The sequence below is a fragment of the Anser anser genome, assembly GCF_964211835.1.
Source record: "Anser anser genome assembly, chromosome: 16".
Lineage (NCBI taxonomy): Eukaryota > Metazoa > Chordata > Aves > Anseriformes > Anatidae > Anser > Anser anser.
Genome location: NC_139737.1, coordinates 11,821,333 through 11,848,236, shown reverse-complemented (window position 1 = coordinate 11,848,236; position 26,904 = coordinate 11,821,333). Strand labels below are relative to the sequence as shown.

Sequence of the window (26,904 nt, the reverse complement as noted above, 5' to 3'; positions counted from 1 at the left end):
AGACAACACAGAGGAGGAAAAAAAAACAGTGTTAGATGCAAAACCAAACATTCCTAGGCTGCCAGGGGTGCATTTTAAAGACGCACAAGAAACAGCTGTAACGCATACAGCAGTGAGGCAGCAGTGGCTTGCACACAGGGAGGCACAGGACTTTCCTGGTTGTCTAAGTACTAATCTATGCAAAAGCTTCTGTAAGGCCACCAGATACCCTCTTACTAGCTATCCATACATTCTCTTCAAACTGCCAGCTTGGAGCTTCTCTGCCAGATTCTGGCTTCTCTGTGCTTGCTCCGGGCTGCTTGCCATCCAGCAGGCGTGGAGAAAGACCATCATTTTTCTGCCCCTTTTTAATTCTCTTTAAAGAAGAAAAACCTCTTCACAACACTACTGAGTTTGCTCTCTCATCATTGCATGCACCTGTTGAAAGCAGACACGAACAATAGTTTCGGTTTGCCAAGTCAGCTGAATGCCAGAAGTTTTCATGCTTTTCACCTGTTGCAGCAGTGATGGAAATGCAGCTTGGTTTCCATTACAGGAATTACCAAAACCAGCTCTCTCACTTCCTCTTGCAGGGAGCAGCTCCTGAACTTGTGTTCAGCTGTCTCCTGCATCAAGGGCAAGCTGCATTTCAGTTTGAATCAAGTCTCCTTCCATTTTACTCTCACAGGTGCTACACACAGCTCAGCAGGCATGCTCTGAGGCTTACTTCATTGACTGAGGTGGCTGATGTGGAGTTATGTGAGTGAGCCCCCAAAGGGAAGTTTAAAAGAGGAAGGAAATAGGGAAACTTCATAGAAAAAGCCCATCAGGTTCTGTAAGAAGAGAGCAAGCTCCGCCACAGGGTAAATCAGCCTGTGCTAGTCCATGCTCCAGCTTGGTTTGCAGATGCATTACCTGGATGTTTACTGTTTCAGGGGGGCAGCACTGATCCACGCTGATGCTACATATGGAGGAACCCAGCAGTTTCCTTTGTCACACGTCCCTTCCTCTCACCACGCCACCCTTCGTGCTCGGCAGACATGCCAGATCTACAAATCTGAGCCTTCACCTCATGAATCACAAGGTTTTCCTGACTAATCATGGGTCTCACAGGCTAACCACATATTCACAAAGAGGGCAATGATAAAAGTAGAACATATCACAGAGGAGACCTGTAGTCTCAGAATTAAAACTAGAGCTAGTAATCCTGTGCTTCTTCCCTAACAACCGGGAGCCACCTAGGCTCACTTTTATGGGGCAGGGTAAGCTGTGAACTCTGCATAAGTCTGTAAAACTTCAAACTCACCATGAATTAAACACAGCACCTCTCAACCCTGGAGAGGCTTTCTTTCTGAACACGTGTTTGTTATTCAGGCAACCAGTCGGATTGAGGCTAGCAACTTTACATCATTAACAGCTGATGTCTGAATCACATTTTACAAACCAACAGCAGCAGAATTTAATGGGAAGCTGCTTCACTTCATACAATTCAGTGTGAGGTACAACTTTTTCCATTATGAAACTATAAAAATATATTCCCAGAGTCTGAATCAAGTTCAATAATTTAAACTGACAATAAAAATAGGATCAGGTGTTGTCTAGGAAGACCTGTCCCAGTACTGCAAGCTTAGAGTTAAAAGACTGACTGGGGCAACTCAAGAGGGAGTGTGAGCTCTTCTTAGAGGTTCTTTTCTCTCCACCTGAAGAGGCATCTGTGGCATCTTTTGTACTTTCCCCTTCACCATGTTCAGACGCTCGCTTTAAAGTAAATTTCTTGTTTTTCTTAAGCGAGTAAAATTCCTGCATCAAGTCTTCCACCTCCCACTGCTCTTCTTTCCGCTTCCTACAGCAATGCAGTGCAGCAGGGTCGATGGGATGAGCTTCGGTGTTGAAGATGTACCCTCCAGCATTCAAGACGCATTCCCCATATGGTGTGATCACCACATCAAAGACCGAGCCATCGTTGTGAATGAAGTTGTCTGGGTCAAACAGTAGATACAAATACTTCACTGTTTCAGCCAAAAAGAAGGATTCCATACGATTATCCAGTCTGTGATCTCTCAAGTCTTTGATCTATAGGAAAAGAGAACCAGTGGGTTACAGTTATATCAAATTCAAGAAACTATGAACTTTAGGGAAAGAGTAAGATCAGCTTGCAATTTACTTAAGTCAAACAACACAGTGTGGTATCAATTCACTCCATATTTCAAGTGATTGTATGCAAGTACATCAACAATTTTTCCTACGTTTTGAATTAGCATAATTTTCAGTACCTAGTCACTAGACTAAGTCAGGAGAAGGCTTTACCTACTTCCCAAATCACAAGGCCTTCCCAATATTAATAAGCTTTTTTTTTTTTTTGTAAAAGGGAGCTTGATAGCATGTTTGAAATCTTTTATTAACAGATTTTAAAGAAATCCCTTACTGCAGATGTCTTGCGCTTGATCAGATTTTCAAGGTATAACGGGAAAGCAGAATCACACAACTGGCAGGTAGAGAATCCCTGCATTTCTACAGAGCACATGAGCCTTCCTGCCAATCTGGGACACCTCGTATCTACCAAGATACAGGAGAGTAGAGAAGATTCTGATGCTTTCTCATGTTTTAATGCGCTGGTGTGACAGTCAAGTGTAGATTTTGGCCCACTTTTCAGGCTGTAGGAGAAGTTAACTCCCAGAAACATGACCAGTAATTACCCAAACAGCTTCAGAGGAAAACAAGATTTCTTTGAAAAAAAGAAGCCACACTGCAGCCAAAGTGATCATTTAACTCAATGGTAAACCATCATTCATGAGAAGCCTTTCTACCTAAAAGCTGACACTTAGCAGCCACACTTACAGTTGCAAATCCACAGTCCACCTTGCTGATTTTCTCTATTGACTCCACTGCATCTCTTCCCAGTTCTAAGAGCGTGGGATCTCGTGTAGCACGGTACAGATACATTGCACTCTCAATTAGCTCTGAAAAAAACAAAAACCAAAACCAGTTGCAAGCATATATATTATCAACCATGCATATGGTGAAGAAAAAATGCTCCTTGAATTCATTTAACAATACTATTTTAATAAAATCAGGTAAGTAGCCTGGTTTGCCTTGCTTTTCCTCTGGTTCAAAGAACACAAGCTTTTACGGAGGATGTGCTACAAAGAAAATCACTCTAACAATGTTTCATCAGCTCAGGTAAGACTGAATAATGCTCCCTCCCACATTCAAGAAGGGGAAGAGGAGCAACAGAGAAACTCAGAGCAACTGAGAGAATTCAGTTGTTGAAATTGGCAAACAAAGATACTTCTAGAAAGGATAACAAATATAAAACTCAAACTCTCAAATATAATCTTTAAACAGTGTCTTAAGCTTCTGAAACAGGGGTATCTAAAACACCATGAAAACAAGCAATATGGACATACTCTATGTAGGTGACACATACACTGTTTTCTTTATGATTTCTTTTGGACGCTGTTAACACTAGTGAGTATTTTTGCTGGAAGTGTCTAATGTGCATTTCATCTTAACACTCAAAGAGAGAAACAAAATCAATTTACACACATTACAAAGCTTTATTGGCCTATAATCAGGTGTGAAACTTTTGTCAGAAAAAAAAAGCACAACAGGAAAAGGATAATTTCACTGCAGTATCACAGACAACATTAATCCAATTACATATTGAACTCTACTAGTGTAACTGGAATTAGTTTATTTCAGGAACTCAGAAGAACTACAGTGGTCTACTCATACTCACTTTCACTTCCTAAATCTAAAGGATACAGTCACGGTAACATTTCACATGACTTTAAAAACATCCCATTACCAGAAAATCTAACATAAACTTGCCAAATCCTACATTGTGAACACAACTCATTAACAAGACCCCTTTATATAGTAACACTAGTGTTTGCTTCCTTTAATAGGTAACCGTGCCTTTGTGAATGATAGGAACCAAGATACTTCGCTTTGACCATGGAAATCATTGGTAAAACACATTTAGGAACTAAGCCAAAGCAAAACTGGGGAGGAGCTTTTGGAGGGCAGTTATCGTTAACGTCTGACCTCACCATCAGAGCAAAAGCAGAACTCTACGTTCCTTTTTATTTCGTTTCTGCTTACCTGGCCTGAGTGGATATCCTTCTCTCTTGTCCACTGTATAGCCCTGGGGAATGTTGTAGAACTCAGGCAGCCCACCAAACTGCTTCCAAACAGTGTAATAGTTGAGGAAGGTCCGCATGGCATTATCTACGTCCCCTATTAGGCTCTGGAGGAGGAGGAACATCAGGGTGAAGAAGAAACAACATAAGAATTTATTCAATAACACTGCCATAGTCAAAGCAAGGGGTGGTGAAATGGGTTGTTCAGGAAGTCTGAATGGTATGATTAGTATTTAGGCATGATGCCTTAGTAATAGCTAGTACCAAAGAGGAGTTACATGCTGCTTTTCTGTTGGATCACATTCTGTACACCTGAGATAACATGAAGTCGCCTTGATTTTTAGTTTACGGAAAGCTCGGTTTCTTCAGTCTAAGTTTCTTAGTCAGTCACAACATCCACTCTGCTTCAGTGGGGATAACCAAGTCCCAGACCAAACACAAGCACCGATGGGAAAGCAAACCTCTAAGTGTATTTTGATGGAAAGCATTCACAAAAAGAAAGTATGTACGTTGCGGTGGTAAAAGAGCTCCATTTTTCCTTTAGGTTCCCATCTGGATTATGAGACCACTATCAGTAGAGCTTGCTACAACAAAACTGCTCTCTTGTCACGTTATGACGACTTTTTTTTTTTTAAGTAGACCATAGATGGAGTCAACATTTGCTCTTTTACAGACTCAAGAATACTGCAGATTTCATCAGAGATCGGAACAAACTTTTAAACTAGCACAGTATTCCTAATTTTTATTTTAAAGGTTGACCTAAGACAGATGAAAAAAATCACTACATGCCTCCTGGTATGACAGCTCTTACCTGTAGGCCTGGCCAGTAAGCCTCCAGGGACTGAAAAACAGGCATGGACACTGTTCCTTTGTACATCTGAACCCAGAGGTACCAGTCATCAAACTTCGTGTAATTTTTGATGGCTTTGTTATATTCTGTTAGAAGGAAAAAAAAGGCATAGATGGGTAGGTAATCCAAAAAAAAAAAAATCTTTTAAGCATGAGAGAAGCCCCTGTTTCACTTGAGCCATGTCAAATGAATGTCTCACACTTTCTTCCTTCTCAGGATGTGTGCTGTGATAATTCTGTTACCACAGATCATTCCAAACCCTTAAAACAAAGACTTTGGGAACAGTCCTTAATGGAACCTATTCAAGTTTTCTTATTCTCCCACTGTCCCACACAGTGGGAGAAGAAGAAACTTTTACAGGTGCAGTCGAGGAGGCATTACTGGGACCCCTCACACAGAAAAAACTCTGCTCACCTAGGAACATGGACATCAGCTCCTCGTCCTGCAGGAGAATGGCTCCTTTAACAAGGTATTCAAAGTAGGAGTCCACTCCTGCCCCAATACCAGCATCTTGGGCCACCCATTTGGCAGTTACCACATCGATGTGGTTACCAACCTGGAAAAAGTGCGGAGAGAAGGAAAGAGGGAATTAAAGTTAAAATAAAGCTTGTCATCTAAATGATAATTTAAAGAAATTCCCATACCACCACCACACAAGAAGCCCCTGACCTTTTTCAGGGGAACAGACTCAGAATAATCATATCAATGAGCATTTTCTTTAGTACAAGACATCTTCATCAGTACCACAGAAGTACAAACCATAGAAAACAGTCACTCTGGGATTTTACGCTTCCACTGTAAACACTGCACTGGCCAAAACAAAATGCCATTATGCTACTGTAAAAATCCACTCTTTCAACATGATGCGTCTGGTACCCATTCCCACATTACAAAAGCATAGAGAAGAATGAAGAGCTACAGATAAAGAAAAGGATGCCAAGGCTGTCAGAGGCATGAGACAGCTGCCATGTTAATATTTAAATAGATCCTTCACACCTGGGACTCTTCAGCCTGGAAAGAGGCCCAGCTGATGAAGAATTCACCACACGATTGCTACTTGCCTTGCACAGATGGAAAAAACCTCACAAAACAACAAAAATTTATTTTCTTTTCAGTAAAAAAAAAAAATCAGGGGCAAAAAATAAACAGATCCCAAAGCAATCAGAAGGAAACACTTCTTTATATAGCGCATGAATACATCTGTTCACCTCACATATGCAGCGCCCTAGCTCACATAAGTTCTAAAAGCAGGTAGGTGCATCAACTGATGGAAGACTGATCGAAAGACAGTGAACACAGAGCTGACACTTCCAGCTCTGGATATCCCTCAAACACCAAAGCTGCAGAGGCCTGAAATATTCTGGTACACTTGCTATGCTCTTATTTTCTTCCATAGGCCACTGTCACGCAGGCATTAGACAGACCTTTTATTTAATCCTGTACGGCTGCTGTTACAAAAACTGCACTGCCCAGTACAAGACATTTGTCTCCCAGCCACATCTGTTATGGAACAGAACAATGGCATGATGTTGGTTTGTACCACTAAAGCAGAGATGTGCGTGCTGCAGGTGCTCCGGAACAATGTCAAACACACAACTTTCAGCCCAGCAATTAGAACTAGATAAACAAACACAGTGCTGTCTCCTCTCTTTGTACTTTTTACACTTGGAACTGCATCCCTCAAAACTTTACAAAAAGTAGCCTGTAAGTTCAGAGTCTGTTTCCTCACTCACCAGTCCAATATCAGAGCGATTTTTCCACAGTGCCTTCAGAGCCTTCCTGGCAACATCCTCAAACACCGGGTCACCAGTAAGGTGGCTTAAAGTGGCAAATTCCACTATAAACGTACCAATCCCAGCAGTGCAGGTAACTGGGGTCTCCCCAGGGTTTACTCCGTGCAGCAAGTTCACTGTTCCATATGGCATCCCAGTGGGAGTCTGAAAAGCTGAAACAAAGTTTTCGGTTCACATCCACTGTTACACCTGACAAGCTGTCAGGTACCCGTGCCTTGCATTCCCCCGCACCTACAGTGGTAACAAATGGGGCAATTGCAGCAACTGCAAATGAGAAGTCCAGCGTGATCCTGCAGGGGACAGAGGAGGGGGTTTCTCAAACTACACACGCAATCCTGGGAAGCTACTGATATCTTCCATCTCTTCCCCCCTGCCCAGCGCAGGTGACTGCAGCCCTACTTTTTTTCCAGCACAAGCAGAGCAGTCAATTAAACAGACAACTGCACAGGCTGGTCAACAGCATATAAACACTGAGCTCATAATTACTCAGGGGTAGCCCAGGGCTCACAACAGACATGGAAATGGTGTCATGCTATCAGAGCACACATCCTAGCAGCAGCCCACAGAGGGACAGTCTTGTCTTTACAAGCTGTTATTTCAAAGCCCTTATTTATCATGTAAATAAAATATATTTCCCCCCAATGAGTATTTAACAAATTGATGTGTGAAGCACATACAACACTTGGCACGCACGCAGACAACTGGTGTTACGCGCTTACACGATGCTTTCCCACACGATGAACATTCTTTGAGCTCATGGAACATGGGACTGTTGTGTGAGCTTACGCATCAGGCAGTGCCATCTTCCTCAGACGCACCAGTTACCTCAGGAGCTACAACACAGCAGCACAAAACAGACAAGTTCTCACCTGGCAGGAGTTTGCGAGCTGCTTCCTCTGCCATCCGCAGGAGAGGTCCAGAGCACGGCCATCCCACTTCCACTTCAACGCCAGCCTTCTTCGACAGCAGATGAGCAGAGAGGAGACCACCCACCACTGGAAGACAAGCAAGAAGCCCATTAAAGAACACTTTGGGAGGGGAACAAAATCCAAAACCAGATTTATTTTATTGTGATGCAGGGACAATGTTCATGGAGAAGAAAAGTGAGATGGCTTATTTTTAATGGCATAATTCAATATGCCACAGAAGAAGAATCATTTGTTTCTTCCTGTCTGTTTGCAGTAGGTACCCAGATATATTACTTCTATTAGAATATGCACATCAGACCCTATTTGCCCTCCTACACCTCCACTGTTCTGCAGACAATCAAAACAAGCTAAAAGTATACTGACCATGAACCTCTAAGAGAGAAACTGTTTCACTTCTTCCAGACAGCTTAATACCATGTTTCTGTAATGTAATACAGCATTCCTTCCTAATTCCTTACGGGAAAATGCCTAGGTCAGAGTCAAGAATTTTAGTGTGATTGACAGAAGCTGGGAGTTTTTAATTCTTTTTACAGCCTTGCTTGCTGTTGCATAACAAGCAGGAAGAAATTGCAGCGCTGCAAAAACGGTTTCAGTAGTAGCCGAAAGGAGAAACAAAAAAGCATAACTGTTATGTTCGCTGCCTGTGTTTTGGAGTTGCATGGTGCAAAAGCAGTGAGGTGCTCAATAGGGTACAAGATTCCTCCCCGCTGCAGGCAAAGGTCTTTGTGATTTTCAAGGAGAAAAAAAAAAAAGACAACTTTCATTTTACAGAGTTAAAGCAAGAAATTAATAATCTCTGATTCAAAACAGCACGTAAAGAAAATAAAGTATTAAATTTGTACCATTTCAGCAGAAAGATACATCTGTTCCAAAGCTTAAAGCTTGGCACCAGAATACTGAAAGCACCACATCTGCATCCGTTTATACTGAGGCAGGAAGCAGAAAGGTGCAGGACAAAGACAAAAAGGAAGTGACACTTGTTTAGTGTTTTTCTGTGCATTTACATGCTGTATTACACAGCATTACAAACTCCCTCGGACCGCTACCTTGTGTTACCCCTGCCTACAATCCTGAGAGTTGTACAGACAGGTAAAGCAGCACAACCACGACGGACAACCACACCTCACCTCGAATGTTAGTTTCGAAGACGGACGCATTGACATCGATGTCAAAATCCAGCCCTTCCTGCAGCACGGTGACGACTCTCTGGAACTCCGAAACGTTTCCCAGAATCTGCAGCGGGGCCACAAGAGAACAAGGCTCAGCGTCCAAAGCAAAGAAAACAACGGTGGAATTTAACGCTAGGGGCTAACGTTAGATTCGTTTCAGGGTTTTGTGCAAGAGTTATCTTCACTTGACACCGCACGAGCAGCTTCCCCCCATCCCGAAGCGCTGCAGGCCCTCACACCGGAGCAAGGAGGTGTCGGGGCAGCGAGCTCCGGCCTCCTGCCCGCCGGGGCCGGCTCCTACTCACCAGCAGCGTGTCCAGGGCATCGATCAGCGTGAGGGAGAAGCTGTGCGGGGAGAGGGCCGAGCTGAGGCGAGGCCCAGCGGCGGCCCCCCCGGGCCCAGCCCGGCGGCCCCTACCTGCCCCAGGTGTCCTGCCCGTCGCAGGTCAGCGGCCGCAGCTCGTCGTAGGGGAAGGCGCTCTCCAGGTAGTGCTCGTAGGCGTGGTAGAACATGGCGCGCACCCGCTCCCTGCGGCACGGCACAGCACGGCTCGGCTCGGCTCGGCTCGGCTCAGCCTGCTCGCACCCCCCTACCCCTACCCCTACCCCGCCGCCCGCCCCCAGCCCGCCGCCCGGCCCCGCGCTCACCGGTACGAAGCCACGTCCAGCCCCCGGGCGGCCGCACCGGGTCCCGCCGGCGGCCCCGGGAGCCGCAGGGCGCAGAGGCACAGCAGGGAGCCGAGGCCCCGCAGCAGCGACATGGCCGCGCCGCGCCGCGCCGGGCCGGGCCGAGCCGAGCCGGGCTGAGCGGGCAGCGCCTGCGCCGGCAGCGCCTCAGCGGGCTCCGCCCGGCCGCGGCTCGGCACCGCCGCCCTGCGCCGCCCCGGGGCCGGCGGCCGCGTGGTCTGAGGGGGGAGCTCGTCAGCGTACATCAATATCTGGGGGGAAGGGTGGCGAGAGGATGGAGCCGGTGTGCCTTCAGTTGTGCCCAGCGACAGGACGGGGGGCAACGGGCACAAGCAGGAGGTTCCGGCTCAATACGAGGGGGCACTTCTCTACTGGGATAGTGACAGAGCACTGGGACAGGCTGCCCAGAGAGGCTGTGCAGTCTCCTTCTCTGGAAATATTCACACCCTGCCTGGATGCCATCCTGCGCAGTGTGCTCTAGGTGATCCTGCCTGGCAGGGGGATGGATTAGATGATTTTCAGAGGTCCCTTCCCACCTCGGCCATTCTGGGATTCTGTGATTACCATTGGGACAGGTCATGGCTGCCCTGAGGGGAGGTGCTGCTGGTCCCTCTTTCTGCCTGGAAAGGAGGCTGGGAGTGGTGCAAAAATCTTACAGAGCAGCTGTTGGTGGTCTGTCAGTCCTCCTCCTGGCAAACTGCCCCCAGACTCTTCCGCCTCTTGCTTAAAACCCTGTTTTCTGTGAGTCGTGTGGGGCTTCAGATGCCTCAAAATGGGGCCGTGTCACCCTTCCACCTCAGGGTGCTGCTGTGGGTCACCCAGTGCCAGTGGGATTAGCTAACATGGTTCAGGACCATGCTGTTGCTGCACCAACAGGTTACATTTAACATCCTTTGACTCTTCTTCGGGGTTGCAGAGCTCTCTCTGCTCCAACATTGTCAGCCTTTGATTCACAACAAATCCTTCCCTCTCTCCCCCCTCTGTGCCTGAGGGCTGGGGGCAGCGAGGTGGGACCCTGGCAGGGAGAACAGAAGTAAGGAGGAAGGCGAGAGGAGAGGCCTTAGGCTGGCAAAGGTGCAGCGTGTAGAAGGCAAAGTCAAACCAGCCTGCTCACAGGAGAAGGGACACAACCTAACACTTTGCCACCTCATGCTAGCATTTAGCAAGGCAGAGGGCTGTTGTTGATGTTCTTTAGCAAAATAAAACGTCTTTATCCCGAGGCAGTGCTGCACAGCAAATTCTGGTGAGGTACTGGGAACCAGGGGCCTTCCTGCACCGAATTCCTTGGGGCACAGCCTTCCCTGCAGGGTGGCTCCAGGGCAGTGTGGGGCTGGTTCCTCGCCCGGGGCTATCCCACTAGGTGTCAGTGCACACTCGTGTACCGCCACGCTGCCCTTGGCTCTGCCGGGTGGCTGCAACGAAAAGCCACGGAGTAATTTCGATATATTGTTCGTTTGCTGCAGCTGTAATTTAGGTTTCTAGGGCCATTTATCACAAAGCTGTCTGCTTTCTTATTCCATGGCTCAAGGCTGCTGGAGTATATCTATCTCACTGCCTTCCTGGGAGAATCAAAGTATTGGAGTTGATTTCACTAAAAGCTGTCACAATACATTATTGGAGCACATTTTATTAAAGTTCATTTTCCAGACTTAAATTTAACAGTGTTCTAGACCACTGTCATTTACCATATACTGGAACAGTAATTTCTCTATCAAAGTCAGTTATTGAATTCTAAAAGTTGACTGTTTTTCAAACAGATACAGCATGTGAGTTGAAAGAAAAACAGGAGGACAGAGCTGTGCGTGTCTCCACCAGCTTCAAAGGGAGAGCAGGGAAGGCAGGAGCATGTTGCCACCATGGCCACTGGGTAGGTAAATTCCATGGGTGCCACATTATGGGCACTAACTGAAGCCTGGTGATCAGTCAATGCACCACACTAAATGTTTGGAAAATATTTTCGTGGAAAAAGCATAGCTGTATCCTAACTATAACAGATTTGAGCAGACAATCACAAAAGAGCTTTCTGTCTCTAAACCTGTGAGGGCTAGTGGGTGTCCATAACCAAAACGAGCAGAGGATGGTGCAAATGAGACTCTCCCTGCTCCAGGGACACCGATGGGCAGTGGCTGGGAGAACCAGCTGGATCGAAACTGAGCTGGCTGTGAAAAAGCCCCGTTTAGTGCAGTGCCCATCACCTTCGTTTTCTGAGAGTACTTTTGGCTGCTGCGCACCCTGGGGCAGATTTGGGAAGCAGAGGGAGCTATCTCCTCATGCACCCTTGGTGTTCTGTCTCCTGACACAGCTGCAGCTTCACTGCAAGCCCCACTGGAACAAGGGGAATGTGCTGTTACACCACAAGCTCCACAATACAGAGGCTGAAAAAAGTGGCTGTGGCGAGCCGGGAAGGAGCAGCTCCCATTTCCAGAAACAGCGCGTTGTGCTGGGGCTGGCCGGGTTGGAGAGCCTGGGCAGCAGATGCTGCACGGCCCCTCTGCTTGGAATAAACTGGCACTGCGGCAAGCACCTGCATGTAAATAAACACAAATACAGCTGGTAAAACAGAATTACTTGTAGGAATAGGTGCTTTCTGATGTGGCCGTAGCATATACTAGAGGAATATTAATGTAGTATGCATATTTCCTCAGATCATGCAAGTTATATTGGCCTTCATGCCATAAATTGGAGATGTGGGGAGTGGTGCTTTCAAATGGACATAGCACGTTAAAATATTTAGGCTGCGTCAGAGATAAGTGCTTCTTCAGATGTCTCCAGCTCATCAGGCATTCAGTCTTTATGAAAAGGCCACTGGCAAAATAATACAAAGTTTGATTTGGATGTGGGGGAGAGCGTAATTATAGGGGCGTTTAACACAGGGTTTATGACATCTTCAGGATGACGACTTGTTTACTACTTGCTATTACTGTAAGTAGAGCTGTTGCCCTGCTTGCAATTTTGATGCCCATTAAGACGGAAACTATATGTAAATCAGGATCAACCATTAATATTTATAATTCAGGGTGGAAGGTAGGAGTTTGTCTGTTATGAGAAGAAACATAAACAGGAGTTCTATGAACACTGAAAACTGTTGCTAAGGTGGTTCTCTTGAAATAATTTTCCTTTGCAACCAAACATCAATTCTTAATTTTAGTAGCACGCATAGCGGGATGGAAACGATGATTGATTTTTCTCCAAGTGCTGTGGGCTGCTGCAGTTGAGATTTCACTATAAAAGACTAGACATTTCCAATTGCTTTTTATAAGTTCAGAATTGATTTTATTTGTTTAGCACCTGACTAACATAATAAAAGAGTGAAGACATATGGCCAAACAGAAGACAGAAAACTCACAGGCTGCCAGGTTTCTGTCCTTCCTCTTGGCACTGTGATATCAAGTCATGCTGCAAATTCAAAAAGAAAGATCTGGGATCTGAACTCTAGCTGTGACTGGCAAGGTGTCACAGTGCTGCGCAGCTCCACACTCCCAGGCAGGTGAACAGAGAACATCCCACCGAGACGGCATTTAGAAATGACAGCAAAAGATGAGAAAAGGTGAGCTGATGCTGCAGCACTCCACTGTGCAGCTTCGGCTTCAGCTCATTTTCTTTAAATCTCCGCATCCTTGCTTCTTTTTTCACTATCTTAACTAACTTAACTGACATGTAGTTGCAGAAGCTGTTGGTGGGCAGCAAGCAGAGAATTAATGCAGTGAGGGCTCCTGTTCCAAACGGGCTCGTGCAGGAGCTGTTTGTACTGTGTTCACAAAGAACTATGGCTCCATATAGAATTGAATATCTTATGCAAGTCTGGCTTACTGTTGGGATTTTGACAAGTGAGAAAGCAAAAATAAAATGGAGTTAACATCAATGTGTCTTGGTTTTTAGTGTGGGGATTTATGGCACCTGTGTTACATGACATTGATAAAGTCCAAAGCTGCCAACTTGTGCGAATGAGGTTTCATTTTCTTGATCTGAGTGCTAGGATTTTCCCATAGGGATTGTGGCTTTGATATTCTTTTACCACGAAGATTTAGAGATGTTGAGTTGATTGGTGTCTGTAGAATGCAGATAGGCAGAGCAGAGGACAGACTGCATTTCCCTTCTACATCAGTTCATCATGTTCCCAAATGACACGGCCATCAGGGAGAGGCGTGGGTCTGCCTGTGGTCAGCAAAGATATAAAAAAAAAAGGGGCCTTGAGACTGTAGAAATTCAGCCTTACTCCACGCATGGTGGGAAAGGGTTGGGAAATCCAGTTTGGTTATCAGCTCCAGTGCAGCTGGGATTTTGACCTAGAAGCTCAAAACGCTTTTTTTTTTTTTTTTTTTGTCTGGGAAAGTCACCCAGCTTTCACATTCACATGTTGAATGTGGTAAAAAATATGGAGTTTACAGCTGCCAAGAAGCAATGAGTAAATCCTTCCGTGTCTGTAAACATGGAGAGATCGCAGAGACATTTTATTCCCTAGTTTATGACCGTGTAAAATAAATCCACTGAAACTTGTCACAGAACAAGGGGGCTCCTGCTGTTAGGTAAAGGTCAGAACAAAGGTAAGTTTGTTTTTCAAAGCAGGAGACAAGGACCACGTGCATGAGCAGGTAATGCTGCCTGAGGCTGGGGAGCCAGGGCAGGTGGATCTGGAACTGCTGTAGGAGCTGGGGAAATGCAAATTTTGTCCCAGGGTTCCTGGGGACTGGAGCCATTTCTGTCCAGCATTCTTCTCCTTTTTGATTTCCTGTTTTTGCTTTCAACCTAAAATTACTTTATTGCCACGACACCGGTTATGTCACGGTACGGCTGGTCAGGTGGCAACCCGATGGCTGCCTTCTGTTGCTAGACCTGTTTTTTGACAGGAGTGAATAGGAAGCTCCTCCCTGGTTGTATTCTCTGTGAAAATCACTTTGATATTAAATAACTGCTAATTTTGTGACGCTCAAATTACCGTGAAGACAGCACAATTTGTCTCCGTAAGTGCTCATCAGCAGAAGCGACGGCCCTGCGGTGCTTGGGAGTGGGGTGGCTTGCAGGTGGACATCAGAGCAGAGGGAGGCCCTGTCGCTGCTGAGGTCTGCAGGGTTTTGTCACAGGTTTCAATGGAGCGAAATTGCCTCTCCCATAGGTTTTTTTTTTCATGCTGCCTGGCAAAGCTGTGGACAAGGACAGCTTTTGATGGCCAGAACCCACCCGGAATTGGCCACTTCTGCAGCAGCTTGGACAGAGGTGCCAGCCAGAAAGTGAGCTGCTCACAAAGATGTTTATGTTGACAGCTCTCTGCCACACTTGGTGGCTTATAGAGAACAGAAAGAATGAAAAGTTCGCTTTAAAAACAAAACTTTCAGTTTTCAGTTGTTAGTTTGGTATTATTGGTAGAAATCGAGCATGCTTTCCCTGGCAGGGCCTGGCCTGGGCTCTGCTGGTTGCCTGCAGACTCTTTCATGGAAGGATGATTTGGCAACTGCTGTTTATTTTAGCTTCCTCTGAAGCACAAGAGATTGGCATGTGTAACACAGGGGTGCTGGTGCTCCAGTTGGTCTTAGTATCTCTTTGGAGTAGCGCTTGTGCTCTTGGGTGTTGGCAGTGACCATTGGGCTCTTCATGTTCTGGCCCATGGGCGCATCACTGCTCTTGCTAGGCCCTGCTGATGCTCTCTTCTCCCAGGGAAAGCCTGATCTGCCACTGTCTGTGTGCGGAGGGACAGCCACAGCACTGCAGAGAGCTCAGGCAGCCACCAGAATTGTCAACGTGGAAATTATTTTTAAAGAAGACTGCGTGCATTTGTTGTTGTTATGAGTGGTCTGATCGTTTCTGTGTCTCAAGAGGCCTGTTTTCCTGGCAGTTCTGCTGCTGCTGTCTGCATCCTCAGGTGTCACTGGGCTGAAGGGCTCCTGCCTCTCTCATTTGAAGATGATATTTATTTCTACTCTGTTGATGTTTTTCCTAGAGCCTGCTAGAGAGGCTCAAAGACAAGTGCTGGCTCTGCTTTCCCTTCAGACAAAATGCATGCGTTGAGGCATCCTTCCCAGCTCCAGCTGCAGAGCAAATTTGAGACAGTGAGGTGGCACATTGGCAGTGAGCTTCGAAAAGACAGACTTCCCGAGGGGAAGATGACGGGCTGGCAATGTGAAGGGCCGTGCAGAACCCCCTGCCATGACCTCCCAGCTCCACTGAAACAGAAGCAGGCTCCTGTTGATGTCGGCACGGCAGAAGGTCTGACATCTGGAGGTGGGCCGTGGCTCTGGACGTGACTGAGCAGAAGACAGAACCACCGCTTGCCTCTGAGCTTCTCATCCACGGTGAGCCCAACCATTTTGTTTAGCTGTGTACGGTGAAGAAGCCAGCAGTGGTACAAGGGGGCGTCCCAGCTTCTCCTCCGTTATGGCACGGAGATCTGAATCTCAGAGCAGGCAGAGGACACTGTGGGCAGTCGGTGCACAGAACCTTCCCGCAGCACTTTGAGGGTGCACTGCATTTATACCTGATCAGTTGTTGCGTTCGTGAAGTCCCCATTTCAGCCTGTGCCACATCTGTTTTTCTGTGCCAAACATATTAGCGCTGTGGCTTCTGTCTTTCAAGTTTTTGGTTGTGATTTCTCAGGCTTGTTGGGTGAGTACCAACAAGCAAATAACGACAACAACATACCAGCCTACTGCAAAAATACACTGCAGTTTTGGGACCAGGTTTCTTTGGATTCTGCCAACGGATCTGAATTGATTTTTGCTCATTATGAGACCTAGTTTTTGGGGCTCGTTTCCTGTCTTCCTCTTCCTTGTTTTCTCATGATGTGTCAAAACTCTGTGAAGCTTAACATTAGAAATGGGTTAGGGCTTTACTGAACCATGCTTGGATGCTCTAAAGGCATTTTGGAGAACATCTTTTGTATCATTCACTCTCAAAATGTAGTGAGCTTAGTGAAATGTAGTTAAAATTCAGCTGACTAAGCTTGGCTGCTTATCTAGATTTTTATCTAACAAGCCTTTGTGGGTAGTATCTTGTACCAACATATACTTTCTGTATTTGTATACATGTGTTCAGGTGAAAGAGCAGTTTTCATAGCTGGAAGGGGAAAATATGACCTGTCCAAAATTCTGAAACTTCCCCCTTCTCTCCGAAATAATAATAATAAAAAGTCCAATGGAAAACACTCTGAGAGGTTTCTTTTGTAGTTGAGGGAGGGATCTGATAACCTGTAGTCAAAGAAAGCCCCAACTGTGTTCTGCAAGAGTTCCTAGCAGGCCATTTTGAGCTGATGATAAATGATCCTTAGGCTTCGGGACTTTGAAATCAGGGAATGGGCTGCAAAATTATGAAGTTTTAAAATTTTTGAGCTCGTCCTCTTTGTCTCCTTGTTTCAGAGTCTTGAAGGGTCAAAGACTGAAATTTGTCCAACTTTCTCTTGCTACCCTCAATGTTAGAAATGTAACATTTTCCTTTACTGACAGATGAGAATTTTAACTGACCCACAGGGCTGAGATTTTAGGAAAAAAAGCCAGTCTCACAGGAACCATTGGTACTTGCCCAAGGCAGAAGGAATTCGGGGCACATCACACTGCCTGGGCCTCATCCAGAGCCAGGCACCGTGATGTGCGGGGCTGCACCGCCACCCCACAGGGCTTGGAGCTGGGACTTTTTGGGTGCAAGCTGGTGTCACCTACACTGCCCCGTAGCCGTGTCACACCTGCCACCACCAGAGCTGCAGCAGCGCCTTGGGGCAGCCTGGCCAGCTCATCTCACAACTGCTGTCATTGCTGCGCGGCGCTGGGAAGCGAAGCGAGGCAGCGATAGAGATCAGAGGTGCTCGTGCTCCATGCAGCACCGCGGGCGGGGGGTGAGGAGCGGTTATTCTGCCCTGCAGCACCCGTGTGATATCAGACACCTTCCCGTGATGGGCTGCGGTGGAAACGTGGCTTTCTGACTTTTCTCATGAGAAGCACGACTTGCCCGCTCCAGCCACAGCATGGCCGGTGGCCAGGCTGGGGCTGTGCCTCCTGCGGGTCTCCTGCCTCCTTCCAGACCCACCGGGAACCAGGGGGTCCTCGTGTGGTGCTCCCCAAATCCCCTGTGAGGCCCGTGCTGTGGTGAGGGCCTCCAGTCTCTCCGTGTCATTAACAAAAAGAGGGAAATGCTCTTTTGCTGGAGAAGTGAGTTCAAACTTGGTCATCAGCCTCCATAATGAGAGCCTCTAAGCAATGGTGATTTTGTTTCTGATTTTAACCAGATTGTCTTCTCAGACCAGAGAAACCTCTTTCAACACAAATTTCAGAAAACTTAGCACATCACAGGTTACAAAAAAATCCAGTTGTAAAAAATCCATGCTTTCCAAAATAGAGTAATGCTTTCAAAAACCTCAAAACAGGGTAATTAGGAAATTCCCATTTGGCTTCACCTTGCTGCGTCTTACTAAAATAGAAAGTTCTGGGTTTGCATGTTTACTCCATTAAGAGCGTGGCTGCTGCCAGCTCCTCCAACCTCAGTGTGCTGCTGAGGCCAGCTGTGGCTTAGACCATCTCCGGATGGTGGCATTGCGGGGGCTGGTGCCATAACCCGCTTTGTTTGTAACCATCAACCACACAAATTGTCTTGCCTGACCTGGACTTATGAAAAGGTCAAATTATTTAGATAGGTATGTCCCGTTGGTGCAGCTGCAGAAAACATCACCAGTGATGAGGAGAGTAGGAGTGAGTGAAGAAGAATGGGGATGATTTGTTTGCAAATCACTGTTCCTTCACATGGACTTGAGCTGAAACACGTCCATGAGCTCATCATGGCTGCAGAGGCCATGCTGTTCATTTCCAAGAGTCCTTGCTGTTCATTTCCAAACTTTGCTGCAGTCCTTCAGAGGTGTGCTCCGGCAGGGACCAGGGTGTTTAGGGACCTGGTTTGGGACCATTGTCCCCTTATTACAAGGGATGACTTGGGGACCAATGGCCAACCTGACCAGTGCCCAGGTGGGAATCCCTCACTGGCCACTGAGGAGAAGAGTCAGAGGATGAATTTTCATCAAAAGCCATGCAAAGACTTTTCCCTCTTCCAGTCTTTGTCCCGAGTCTCACTGGACACGTGTCCAGCAACCATTGCACCGAGACCTTTTATCGCACTGCCCTGGCCTGACACAGGGAAATGCAGTCGTACATCAAAGCCAGCAAACATGAAATACAAAATTGATTTTGAAAATGGCTACTGAGGAAACAAAGCTTTTGGATCCTGTATAAGGGGCTGGCAGCAGCTTATGAGCTGCTATTTCTAAGGCACAGGATTAAAAGATACATTACAAAATCATAATGAACTGGTGGCCCTTTCTTTGGGCATTTTCAGCGAGGCTTTGGAGCCTGGAAAGGGGTAGTCATTTTGCTGTGGGGATGTTTTGCTTTTCCTATGGAAACACACCACACTTTGGCTGTATCTCAAACCTTTGGGGAAACCACATTGCACATACACTCAGCAGGGGGCTCGGCAATAGTTCAGCAGTTAAAAACTCCATAGCTCCTGTCTGCATTGGCCAAGGCTGGGAGATGGGCTCCCATGGGTGCTCCTGGCCCTTTCCTGGGTACCTAGCAGGAGAGCTGGGCCGCAGCAAGGAAGAAGACGTGGGAAGGGGTGGAAGAAAAAAATCCCAAAGCTTGTGGGGAGCTGGGGCTGGAGCCGGGCAGCTGGGATGTTGTTTGGTAAGGGAGCTGGGGCTGGGGCAGGAGCGGTGCTGACGAGGTTCGGTGGGACCCACAGCTTCCTTGGCAGAGGTCTGTGAAGTTTCCAGCCCTGCTAATGAACCACATGGGTGTGATTATAATGACAAAGGAAATAATTACTCCACTGCATTCTCTTTTTCAGAAACCCATCTCTTCACACCCTGGTGCCTGTTAGCAGAGCGGGGAGAGGTTTGCATATCCAGAGTGTGGGAGTGAGCCCAGCCTGCCGGAGCGCAGGTCGTCTGCACCATCGGTGAGGGCAAGAGCTGCAACAGCATGGCTTGAGTCCTGCAGGTCGAACAAGGCTGTTTGGAAGTCAACATGGGTTGAAAAAATCCTGTGAACCAAATCCTGCCCGGTGCTGAGACAGCTCCTCATACTGTGGCTAGTACCCTCAGGTCAGCCAGCTGCCTCTCAAGACCTGGTGAGCACCCAAAGTCAGTAGATTTTGGCCGTGGCCATCAATACTAAACCCTCAGTGGGTCAGCAGTTTCAGAGAGCTGATCTAAGCCTGGCCACTGTATCAGCTTTATTGAACATGCATCTATCTCAACCCACCGTTAGGTGTTACAATTGTTCTTTACTGATGGGAAACAAAACACGGCTTTGAAAAGAAATATATCCTGGTGATGCGTTTTGTTTTGCATTTCTTTGTGACAAAAGTGATTAAACTGCTAAATCACAGCTGCTTTTCTCATAAAGAAGACAAAGCATCTTTAGATCCCTACATCATTTCAAGAGTTGCAGAAAGCTCAAGGTAACTGGGAGTGATTAGATATATCTTGGTTTTATCACTGTATCTCCTACACCCACAGGCTCCTGAGCAGGGTGTATTTGCTGTCTCATGGCTTAATAGCTTCCTGTGTTACTCATAACTTAAACACCGAGGGAGAGATAAGGGATTGGGTTTGGTTTGTTTCCTTTAAGAAGAAATGAACATTAATAAATATCTCATTACCAGAAGGTATCATAGTGAAAGTACAGCGCTTTCTCCTGTTCCTGGCTCTTTAATTTTCACTGTGGTCAAAGAACAACATGAAAACCCTGAAAAATGATCCCAGTCACACCCAGCTGAGTTTTCAATAACTGCAGGATCAGATAGGGCCGAGGGCCAGTCGTGGGAGATGATCAGATAGGGGCAGCAAACTGCTGCAGCCCTTGCTCAGCACGAAGCATCCTCTGGTGATGCCCATTGAAATGCTGAACATTTGCAGCACCTCGGCAAGGAAACTTTCTGCTCTCCTCGCTTCAGGTGCATGCGGGACGTGAGACCACCACTGGTCCGCAAGTCCGGCAGCTGTAATGGGGAAGGGTGATACCAAAGCCATGGTGAACACTTGGGGCAGGAGTGATTTGATGCCTGGGTTTGGATGGCAAATGCTTTGGGGCAAACCATGTTCTCCAGCCCCTTGAGAGCAGCAATGAATAAGCAGCGTGGTGGTGCTCATGTTTGAAAGGTCCAGGTATGGGAGTTAAGAGGTATGAAGTAGACCCCAGGTTGCATTTAACATATGGGAATACGCTGCCAGGACTAGAGGGTGAAGAGGAAAGCTTGAGAAATAGGCAAGTGAACAAGAAAGGGTCACAAAGCAGAGGAAGGTCCACCTCCTAAACTGCTAGAAAAGAAAAATCTCATGATTTTTAGGCCAATCTCCTAACACATGACTCCTGGTTTTTGAGCATGTGGGCTTGGCGATGCTGTGGATTATTTGTTACAAATGATTTACAAGGCCCTTCAGAGGGAAATAAATTTCGCAGGGCAGTGCCTCCAGGGAAAATAATATGTATTTGGATGGGTGATCCATCATTCTGCATTAAGCCCAGAAGCTCAGCTGACATCGAAGTATACCTGATAATCTCTTATCTAAATAATTTCCCCTTGAAATCCTCCATCTGTGCAGCTTTGTGCTGTTGATGTGAGGATAAACTGTTGGGCCAGAATTTCTGTTGGGGAAGCTGGCCCAGGAGTGGCATGGTTGGGATGGGGAGCTGCTGGGGCCTCCCTGGGAGATCACCCTCCCCTGCCTTGTTCTACGGGAGGCGCTGGTGGTACCAGGTGACCCCAGAGGGGTGGTAAAGGGATTAGAGGTCAGCTCTGCGTTTTCTGGGAATCTGGGTCACTTTAATGCTTTTGAGGAGGACCCACCTGGTCATATCTTGGCTCACGATCTGTACCAGAGGAAGGCTGAGAGCCTCCTGCAGAGCCTCCTTGATCTGGCTTGGCCAATGGGGAGTTTTCCCCAAGCTTCAAGAGACGATGGTCGTCTTCACTCAGACACTTCAGCAGACTTCACATCTTTTATTTGCAGCTCTCAGTCTGGTTCATCTTTGTTAGCCATCCTGGGATGAAGTCAAGCCAAATTTTGGACTTCCAAATTGTCTTCCAATGGTGTTGCTGCAAAACTAAGAAGGATACCCCATTATCTTCCCCAAACTCTTTTTTTTTTTTTTGCCTTCTGGTTTTACTTCACCTCTCCGTGGTCTCTCCATCTCTGGGGGTTGCTTTGCCGTGGGGCTGCTGGCCACGTGTAGGTCGTCATTGCTGCGTGCTGTGTGTTGGGGCAGGACAGCCCCAGCTGTGATGAGAGCAGAGCTAGAAAGGGTTGTTGTGGGTCTGGATGTGAGCCCTTCGGGGGTCCTACAGCCCCATAGCACCCTCCTGTCGTGTGTCCCTACAGCCATGCTGTGAAGCAGGGACACTAGAGGTGGGATGTGAAGCATGCAGTGTCCTCTGGCCAACCCGCCACGTGGTCTGCATGCAGCCGACTGGCTTGGGAGGGCGATGTGATGCTCGTGCTACCGAATTCAAGAAATTAGTTGCTAATTATAGCAGCCGCCCACAGTGTCCCCAGTAATGAAGTATCTGAGAAGGTCACGAACCCCGTGAATCACCTCTGAATCCACATGTAACTCCGGTAAAATAACAGGAAATATAGGCATACCGAGATGTCACCCCACTGCTGACTGTGCCGACAGCATGCACCGTGCTCGGCCCTTTGCCACGGGAGCAAGTTTGGATGGGACCCAACGGGGCGAACGCTCTGCAGATACCTCTCCCCCGAGCTCAGGCTGCAGGCTTGCCTCCCTGCTCGGCTCACCGGTCCGGCGGGGAGGACTTCAGAGAGCTTCCACCCAGCCCTGACAGCCGTGCTGAGCCTGGAGCTCCCGAACCTCCATCCCTCCTCGTGGAGGGGCTCCAGGCCGGAGCGCTGGGGACCCTTCCCGGGGCGGCTTGCTGCCACTGACACAGTTTTTGTGCCGGCGCCGCAGGCAGTGGCAGGGCACGGCTGCCGGTAAGCAGCATCGCTACAGCCTCTCAGATGTGGTTATTTTGTTTTTCTCCCTTCTTTTTTCTTTTTTCCCTCCCAGGGGAAAGCTGCGAGTTTGGGTGCGCCATGAGAAAGGGGCTCACAGCCCAGGGTGCACGACAAAGCGCGGGTGCCTGTGTGGCTGCAGGGACCGGCTGTCTGCTGTCCCGCAGGTGATGGGCACCGGAGCTGTGTCTTAGCCCCTCTGTGTCTGGCCCCATTTGGGGCAAGCCCCTCTGCCCCCCGTGCCCCCCCCTGAGCCCCACTGCCCTGCATCCGTGTTGCTGCCTGGCTCCCAGGCTCCCTCCGTCCCTACCAGGAGCCCCTCGCCCCCCGCCCGCTCCTCCCAGCCTCTCCCCACCACTCTCCTAGCACCCCAAAAACCTCTGCCCCCCCTCGTTTCTCCCTCTCCCTGCTTCCTAAAGCCCCGTCTTGGCTCTCCCGCTCCTCCCTGCCCCTTGCCCAGTGGCAGTTAGTGTGAAATTCAGCAAAACCCGGGTGTTTTGGGAGGGCTGAAGGGATCTGCAAATTTGCTTTGAACATAGCAGCATGTTTTGGCTAAAGGGAACAGGAGAACATTTTGAAAATGTCAAAATATTGTGTTTAGGCATTTTTTAAACAAAATGTTTCACTTGGTAGTTGACAAAAATAAAAAATTAAAAAAAAATGGTTCAAAGTCTCCAAAGCAAAACCTTCCCACTTGTGTTTAGAGATGGCACCTGCACGTGTGAGCTCAAACTACAAAGGCACGCCGGCAGGTTTCAAATAATGCCCAGGCGCTGCATGGGAGTTTCTCTGGGGGAAGTCAAAATGTTTCCATGGGAGTCAAAACATTTTCAGCTTTTTGGCCCTGTTTCACTGGGGGAAAAAAAAAAAAGAAAAAAAACAACGCAAAAACAAAACAACAAACCTGTCCTTGCGGGGCTTGAATCAAGGACTGCTGCTCACTTTTTTCTTGGCCGCTAAGTAGGAATATTTGTGACAACACGTGTGGCTCGCTAGCTGGTCAAATCTACTTTGTGGAGGCAGATTTAATTTGGGGTCAGGTCCTCTGCTGTTACCTTCCCTCTCTGCGGCTGTCTCACTTTGGCTTCTCATCCCATAGGATGGCATCCCACAGGATGAAGAAGCCAGAGGAAATCTTTTTGTGTCCGTTTGCTCCAGTCCATGGTCTACCCTGCACCTCCTGCAGGTTTTTCCAGAGCAATTTCTTTGGCTTTTCCAAGCCTTTCATATTCCATAACCTGTCTGGCTCTCCGGTCCTTGTTCTTTCCATCCTCTCGAGCGCTGCCGATCCCTGCGGTCCTGGTCCAGCTCCCCACCACCACTCTGGCTGCATCAAGCCTTTTCTAAAAAGCCTCAGGACAACACACATCCCATTTTCTTTCTGCTTTTCCGAGGTGACAAAGTGCTGCAGTCGTGCCAGCTGCCTATTTGTCTTTCTGCCATCTGTCTGTCAGCCCCCCACTGAGCTTTTAAACCCAATGACTAATTCCCAGCCAACTTGCCCAAAGCCTTGGAGGCGCAAAGTCCCGACAAGCGCAGGGACCAGCGTTTTGCCCTGAGTTTCTGCCCATAACGACGTGTGGTTACCAAACCCCGTTGCAGGATGGAGCCCCGCTGGGCGTCCCCTCCAGCCTCACGTCCCCAGGGCCGGGGGCTGCACGGCTGCTGCAGCTCAGCTCGTTTTTGAAGCAAACACCCAGCCCTTGAAGCAAAACCCACAGCCTCTCCGAGCACCTTGCAGGGAGGTCGGGACTGGGGCAATAAAGGGGAAACCCCTGCGTTGAGGTGAGCGAAGCTCAAGTTTTGCCAGCTTTGGCTGCTAGAATTACAAATACTTCAAGCCTAGTTTAATAGTCACCAGACTGTAGAGACCCACAAATGTTTATCCACTGTCTCTAGTGTTGTTCAGGGGGTTCAGTGGTTTGGCAGATCGCCTTCTGATGAACTGCAGCTTGCCCTTGGACCGTGGTGATGTGACAGGAGTTTTGAGCATGAACCCCTTGGCAAACAGCCCCTCTATCCTACCTGTCGATATACCTGGTCCTTGGAATTCCTGAACTGTCCAGTGATCTTCATGACATCCAGTAATTTTCTTATAGCTGCAGCTCCTGAAGCTGTAAGTGTACCAAAAATCCATATGCAGCTGAAGAAAAAATCCAGTAGAGCTTGGTGAATGTTTTTGCACAAAACTCTCTGGTGGTAGCAGAATCTTAAAATTTTGGTCCATCAAAAGTGCAGCTTTTTGTGAACTAGAATGGTTCATTCCTAAAGCATCCAAGCTGGCAGGCACCACCAAGATTCATTTTCTATTCTGCATCACCTCTGTGTCCTGATGTTTTCAGAGAAAAGCGCAAAGTGATCTGGATGTAGTTTAAAGGCTTTGAACCCAGAAGATGATGAGAAGAAGCCCGATGCATGCATAGATACGAAAAATGTTCACCTAGATACCTCGCAGCAGCAATTAGAGGTAGACCATATGAAGTTTATTATCATCTTTGATTAATAAGGTTAATTACTTGGCACAATGATATCCAGACTAATGTGCTGTGGTTTGAAAGATATCTTTTAATTTCTCAGGCTTGACTTGTATCACCTCTCCTGAGCTCCCGTTGTGGAGCAGAAGGGCACTGAGATGTTCCTGCCATGGGGGGAGGTCTGCAATGTCTGGGAGAGGGCCAGAGCTGCCCTGCCTGCTCCACATCCACCACATTTCTTCTTGCTGGATGTGTCCTGTGCCTCAGCCCCCCGCCAGGTGGGCCTGGTGCTGGTGAGCTCCCCAGAGGAGCTGGGCAAAGCCTTCGAGCTCAGCCCCGACCCCATCATGCCAGCCCCAAAAACCCTTGCACACATTTAGCGCAGAGCTCCGGGATCGGGGGGTTTAACTCTTTTGACAGTCCTGCAAAGCAGGGGACAGGGCAAAGGACTCTGAAAACACCACCTCAGGGCATTGAGGAGGAGGTGGCCAGTGCACATCTCAGTGTGTGCACAATAACAGGAGAAAAAGAGCAAACACAGACCTGGCACCAGCTGGGTATGGCAAGGAAGGCGGCACCGCCCTGGGTTATGGAGCTGCCCAGGGTGTGCTGTCCTTGTCACACCACGGGTAAGGGGAGAAGTTGTGCAGAGGAAGTTTGGCCCTGAGATGGTGTCCCCTGCTCACATTTCAGCTCGCATTGTCCAGGCTCATGGGAAGTGAGCACTTGTGCCCAAATCTGCCTCCGGTGCTGCCACGTCCCTGGCTGCAAGCTGATGTTGGGGCTGGGGCGGGGTGTTCCCCTGGAGAAGAGCCCAACAAATACCCGAGGGAGCCTCAGCATCTCTGCAGGAATCACCCCAAACTAGCTTAATGTCAGGAAAACACTGCAAGGAAGAGGTTTAGGGATACGAGGTCAGTTCTGGCTTTGGACTCAGTGTGAGAACAATGGGGATGGGCTTGGAGGTCTTAGCACGGCGCCGTCTCTGTGTGGCCATGAGTCGTAAAGTCCAGCTCGGAAGGGGAGCCCAAGGATCTTTGCCAATTTAGTTCCATGGCAAAAATATTAGGAAATTCATGCCAATGTCTGGAAATATTTAATAGGGGAGAAAAAGAATAAGAAGTAAAACCTAGTGTTTGGAAATTGAAATTTGACCTGTCTAGCCAGGATGTGCTGGGTGAGGAGAGGGCTCTGAATATGCCCTCCCACCAGAGCCTTCTCTTTCTCCTTCTCCTTCTCCTTCTCCTTCTCCTTCTCCTTCTCCTTCTCCTTCTCCTTCTCCTTCTCCTTCTCCTTCTCCTTCTCCTTCTCCTTCTCCTTCTCCTTCTCCTTCTCCTTCTCCTTCTCCTTCTCCTTCTCCTTCTCCTTCTCCTTCTCCTTCTCCTTCTTCTCCTTCTCCTTCTCCTTCCCACTGTCACTCTGAAAACATTAAATACTACCTCATCACACTGCTATTCGTCCTGAATTTCACAGAAAAAGGTGTGTTTTGTTTTGTTTTGTTGTGTTGTGTTTCAGCATTATAAGCTCAGGCCAAAATTGCTTCCAGTTTTGACATCCTCCTTTCCAGGGTTTAGCCAAAAGGAAACTCTTGCAGTTCAGGCAGTGAGAGAAATTGCATGCCAGGGTGCATCGCAGTTATGCATGACATGCGTAGAATATGTCATATATGTGTCCATACATAAATAAATGAACAAATATAGGGATATATGTGTATATATCTGTATCAACGCTATCTGTACCATTCGTGCTGCCACCCACCGAGTTATATCGCAAAGGGTTCGCCTGTGCGCCACTAGAGGCCAGTGTGCACCTTAAATCCAGCGCCCGATGCGCTAATTGATAACCGCCTGCTGGGAGGACAACGCTGCCTGCAGGAGGGGGTCTCGTTGC

The 26,904-nt window shown here is 47.8% G+C and overlaps 1 protein-coding gene across 1 annotated transcript; it reads right to left on the bottom strand.

Moving 5' to 3' along the window:
- Positions 1–1,366: 1,366 nt before the first annotated feature.
- Positions 1,367–9,809, bottom strand: LOC310882463 (ER degradation-enhancing alpha-mannosidase-like protein 2). The gene is made up of 11 exons (XM_083801252.1): positions 9,511–9,809; positions 9,281–9,391; positions 9,168–9,207; positions 8,821–8,926; positions 7,634–7,759; positions 6,705–6,916; positions 5,386–5,527; positions 4,933–5,057; positions 4,084–4,228; positions 2,818–2,939; positions 1,367–2,052 (listed from the first exon to the last, which is right to left on the bottom strand). Exons 1-11 carry the CDS (start codon positions 9,792–9,794, stop codon positions 1,567–1,569), a joined length of 1,899 nt encoding a protein of 632 aa, XP_083657378.1. The 5' UTR covers positions 9,795–9,809; the 3' UTR covers positions 1,367–1,566.
- Between the last annotated feature and the right edge of the window lie 17,095 nt (positions 9,810–26,904).